The following is a 5486-nucleotide window of genomic DNA, read 5'->3' as shown; positions in this document are numbered from 1 at the left end:
TATTGTCTTAAGCTCTGTGTGCTGCTTTGGGCTCGTAAAGGAAGTCAATTGGATTCACTCATGGGAATGTAGCATGCTAATTCACTAGTCAGTCAATGGCTATGAGTGTCCTGGTCAACTGAGCTTGATTCAGGTATATGTCGGGGTGAGGGGGAATTTCCTATGATCCATCAACTCTGAATGTTGGCTCACTCAGAAACTTCAGTTGAAACCCTCTCATACAAGATGGCAAAATAGCATAGACACCTTCTCATATAAAAGAACACAATATTTCAGATGCCGTCTTATACAAGACAGCAGCATAAAATTGACACAGTCTTACACAAGACAGTAATATTGCAAAGAAACCCTCTTATGGAGTCAGGAGCCAACCTCCATGACCTCTCAGTTCACTCATCCACCCCACCCCCACCCCCACCCACCATCCTCTGCAGGTTTTTCTGCAGGTTAAGCTATGGCCCTGCTCACCTGAGGACCATCAGATGTGTCAACTGTGCCCATACACATGGGAATCATTACCACAATCTGTTGGCATTCCAGTTACAACATTCCTGCAGCTGACTGGCTAAATGTGAATTTAATTGTTCAGACTAATGGAGCATGAACTCTTTGTGTGTTTTAGATAATGGAATGGAGCACAATAAAATATCAACACAAATAAAAAACAGTATCATTTTAAAAGTGTTTTATGGTCACTACTGATCCCACTACAGTGCAGGAACAGACTCAAAACTACATAGCAATTGACCATCCAACATCTTAGTATTGACATGACACTACAGAGACAGCATGAGACTGAACCACTGGTGAGACACCTATTGTAAATATCTTTTCAAATTGAGAACATAGATATGGTCTCTTCGCTGACAGGATCCTCTGCTGTACCAGGAAATTAAACACAATTTAATGGCATTTAATAAATAAAGACATTCTACCCAAGGACTACCAAGCATGGATCTTCTGATGTGCCTTGAGATTACTCACTTCAGTAAAAGTCTCATCCCAATCTGAACAGTAATGAGACTTATACACAGTATGTACATTCTGCTGTCTCTTCACTTGAGATTCACAAATGAAAGTCTTTCAACACTCTGAACGCTACTATGGTTTAACTCCAGTATGGATCATCAGATGTGTTTTGAGGTGACCTGCCTGAGTAAAAGTCTTTCCACAATCTGAACACTGATATGGCTTCACTCCAGTATGTGTTCTCTGATGTGTCTTCAAATGATCTGCCCGGGTAAAAGTCTTTCCACAATCTGAACAATGATATGGCTTTTCTCCCGTATGTGTTCTCTGATGGACAGTGCGATCTTTGCTGGTTCTGAAACGTTTCAAACATGTAGAACAATGATATGGCTTTTCCCCAGTATGGATCATCAGATGTCTCTTAAGATGAACTGAGTGAGCAAAAGTCTTTCCACAATCTGAACACTGATATGGCTTTTCTCCAGTATGGATCATCTGATGGAGAGTAAGCCCTCTCTTGGTTATGAAACCCTTCCCACATGTAGCACACTGATATGGCTTTTCTCCAGTATGGATCATCATATGTTTCTTAAGATTACCTGCCTGAGCAAAAGTCTTTCCACAATCTGAACAGTGATGAAACTTTTCCCCAGTATGGATTGTCTGGTACCTCTTCAGATCAGTTCCTGAAATAAAAGTATTTCCGCAATCTGAACACTGATATGGCTTTTCTCCAGTATGGATCATCTGATGTGTCTTGAGATGAGCTGCCTGAGTAAAATTCTTTCCACAATCTGAACACTGATATGGCTTAACTTCAGTATGGATCATCAGATGGGTCTTGAGATTACCTGCCTGAGTAAAAGTCTTTCCACAATGTGAACAATGATATGGCTTTACTCCAGTATGTGTTCTCTGATGTGTCTTCAAATGATCTGCCCGGGTAAAAGTCTTTTCACAATCTGAACAATGATATGGCTTTTCTCCCGTATGTGTTCTCTGATGTGTCTTCAGACTTTCTGCCCGAGTAAAAGTCTTTCCACAATCTGAACACTGATTGGGCTTTTCTCCAGTATGAATCCTCTCATGTATCCTGAGATCCTAAAATGTTTGAGGAGGAAAATAACATTCCGTTATTTCATACCTGAGAGAATTAGACACAGTATTATGAGACCTTTTAGAGTCCAGTCATCTACTTACTTGTAGGAGAAGATCCGTGGTGACCATATTCTCTGAGATCAGATTCTTCTTCCACTTTCATTTCCATTGGTGACTCTTTGATTGGTGATGTATCCATCTTACAGCCATGTCCCAGTCCGGGGCTTTCCTCCATGTCTGTGTTGAGCAAATACTCTTGCAGGAAATCATCAAATTCTTCTTCTGCTATCTCCTTCTTCACTGGCATTAAGTCTTGTGATGGTTCTGTAAGTCTTGACATCTCAGACAGCCTCACAGTACCTCTGTGAAAAGAATGAGTTCAGTCATCTGACCCAACTCCTTTATGTTTCTCAAACCCATTTCTTTCCAACCAATCAAACAACTGTATTCAGACATGGACCAATCAGCAGCAGAGGCTTTTGTAATTCAAAACAATAGACTGGCAAAGGATTCTGGGAAGGAGTTCCATGAGTGTTTTGCATACCTGCAGAATCTCCACAAAGGAGGTGTGAACTGAAAGGTAATTGGACAACAGAGTAGAGGGGGGTGGGAAGTAAGGTGTGAACTGGAAGGTAATTGGACAACAGAGTAAATTAGGGGGAAGGAGGTGGGAAATGAAAGGTGATTGGACAACAGAGTAAATGGGGGTGGGAAGTAACGTGTGAACTGGAAGGTGATTGGACAACAGAGTAAATGGGGTGGGAAGGAGTTGGGAAATGAAAGGTGATGTGATAGGGTATGTAGGGAGGTCTACAGTGAAAAAAAAACAATAAAAATGTACACAAACATTCAGATAATAATTTGTGATTTACTGTATTATGAGGAAAAAAACAAATGCAGGATTATTTTTTAAGAAAAGCAATGTTTTGATGACACAGCTATTATTTAATATGTTTACATTAATCAATTTTAATATTTCCTTGGGGATCAATAGATAGATAGATAGATAGATAGATAGATAGATAGATAGATAGATAGATAAATAGATAGATAGATACTTTATTGATCCCCAAGGGGAAATTCAAGGTCCCAGCAGCTTAAGACACCACACACAACATACTGTACAATGTAGACAATGTAAACATGAAAAATAAAAAGCAAATCAACATGACTAAAGGAGCAGTAAAATACTATAGATTAGGTATGCATGAATGTACTGAGGATTGGTACTGTGATCCAGTCTGAGGTGTGTGTCAAGTTGGTAGTGCAAATAAGTCCAACAGTGCAACAGTGCAAGATTAAATTCTAGTGACCAGCAATAAATGTGTGCAGTACAAAATGTAAGCATAGTAATAATAATAACAGTACTAGTATAAATATATGGACAATTAAAATAAACTTAACATAGTAATAATATAAGAGTTGGACATGAGGGTAGACATGTAAGCCATGCCATGTAAGTGTATAAGAGGGTGTAGTTGCAGATATACTATGCATAGAAGTCCAACTCTCCTTTTCCCTTCAGTCCATCTATCTATTTATCTATCTATCTATCTATCTATCAATTTGGCAGACTAATTTATCCAAAGCTGCTTACAGCAATATGATGACATCTAAGCAACAGAGCTGCCTCCATTTCATGCAAAAGCTATTCTACTAGTCATAAGCCATTCAACTGAGAACCCCCCTTACACAAGTGAAGCAGAGTTCTTCCACAATAGGACAGTGTGATCCCAATAATAAAACAGGCCTCCTTACATGACTGAACCCAATGCTATGACTGGAGTACACAGCATATCACAATACTATAGACATCCTTTATGGAGTCTGGTGCAGATATCCATTACCTTTCAGTTCACTTACTCCATCCCCCATCCCCACCTTGCTGCATGTTGAGCTATGGCCTACAAGAGGACCATCAGTTTGGTCAACAGTGCCCTTACATATGGGCCTGATCCCATAATCTATTGTTATGCTAGTTAACCCTAAGCACCTTTGGCTATTACAAACATTTACTTTTAATTACAAACATTTACCCTGGTCATTGTAAGCAGTAGTCGAGTTGAGGGGGAATGGCATCCCCCTTTGGAATTGATATGGTCAAAATCATCCCCCCTCTGAAACGGCCATCCCCCTCCCCATCCCCTGTCATTTTTCAATGAATGTGGAAATATCACCACTATTTCATTTTCAACATTTAGCTTTTGCGCACATCGAGGCTAAAATACTGTGGACCAGGGGTGGAAATTAAAATTTTAAAATGCGACAATCTATCAGCCAATAGCAGATTTCTGGTGAAATCTACCAGCCACTCTCACATTTTACCAGCATTTGGCTGGTGGCTGGTGCTAATTTCCATCCCTGCTGTGGACGAGGGGCATGCTCCTCTTATTGTCACGGCAGTCAGCGACATGCATGAAGTAGTGGTGGGCGATACTGTAAAATTTGGTATCAATCCGATACCAAGTACTTATAGGGTCAGTATTGCCGATACCGATACCGATACGATACTTTTTACTTATATTAAAATATATATATATTTTACTTATAGGCTATATATTGTGTAGGGGAAAACAGTAGCCTATGTCATTATGTATGAATGATCAATTCTTTAGGAAATATTTTTTATTAATGTATTGAATTAGCCTACACAAAATTATTAGCACTTTATTTATTTATTTATCTCCTCAGCATAGGTCATATTACCTATAGATTGGTCATTATTTGACCAGTGAAAATAAGAGTTCTTGAACGTTAATGTCACTAATGCTGATTATTCAATGATTCATTTGAATTGAAAAACGTAAAATACTTTAACAGCAAAGATTAGGGTCACTCTATATGTGATTAATTTAGATTTATTGATCACAGAGTGTTCTGCAGTCTTTGATGAGAGTGTTGTTGATATGGTGAGATGATTCTGGAGAGGAGAGCAGGAACAGAACAAGATGGGAGAAAAGCAGAACGCTGAATAAACAGGATTTATGACTTCAGAGATTTGTGTTGTCACTGCCACATCACTGAGCTCATAGGTTCCCGACGAAACGAGACGAGCCGTGACGTTCGAAAACCTTGCGACTGCGATTAAACATGTTGAATGCTCTGCGACGGCTTGCAACTACGTGCAACTTCTAATTCACACCACTGCAACTCGATATGAGTAAAATATTATTAGCCTACTCTTACTATAAGCTACCTGGGTATTCTCTGCCTCTTTGAAATGACTCTGCCAACTAACTGTGCTCTAAAATAGCTCCACAGCTACTCCACACAGCGCTTCTCTGCCTCTCGGCATCTCTCATTCAAAGTGCTGCTGCTCCTCTACGTGTGGGGTTAGTGAGTCACGTGACGGCACGACAACGAATCACAGCAGAGCGGCAGGAGGCTCGTTCAAAGATGTGAAACAGCGTTTGCTCAGG

At 39.9% G+C, this 5486-nt stretch overlaps 1 protein-coding gene across 1 annotated transcript; it reads right to left on the bottom strand.

The window, feature by feature from the left end:
* Window positions 1-464: 464 nt before the first annotated feature.
* On the bottom strand, window positions 465-2374 carry LOC134076010 (zinc finger protein 239-like). Its single transcript, XM_062531030.1, has 4 exons — window positions 2170-2374; window positions 1677-1988; window positions 1198-1595; window positions 465-491 (listed from the first exon to the last, which is right to left on the bottom strand). Exons 1-4 carry the CDS (start codon window positions 2372-2374, stop codon window positions 465-467), a joined length of 942 nt encoding a protein of 313 aa, XP_062387014.1.
* Between the last annotated feature and the right edge of the window lie 3112 nt (window positions 2375-5486).

Source organism: Sardina pilchardus, chromosome 1, assembly GCF_963854185.1.
Source record: "Sardina pilchardus chromosome 1, fSarPil1.1, whole genome shotgun sequence".
In the NCBI taxonomy this organism is placed as follows: Eukaryota; Metazoa; Chordata; class Actinopteri; order Clupeiformes; family Clupeidae; genus Sardina; species Sardina pilchardus.
This window is presented reverse-complemented; position numbering and strand designations above follow the sequence as displayed.

What these genes read in the sequence shown, in the direction of transcription:
- LOC134076010 (XM_062531030.1), bottom strand. Translation starts at nt 2,374, where the DNA reads ATGCCAGTGAAGAAGGAGATAGCAGAAGAAGAATTTGATGATTTCCTG. An exon ending in CCACGGATCTTCTCCTACAA is followed by an intron (nt 1,989 to 2,169) that starts GTAAGTAGATGA and finishes TTACTCGGGCAG; the next exon opens with AAAGTCTGAAGACACATCAG. An exon ending in GCCATATCAGTGTTCAGATT is followed by an intron (nt 1,596 to 1,676) that starts GCGGAAATACTT and finishes ATCACTGTTCAG; the next exon opens with ATTGTGGAAAGACTTTTGCT.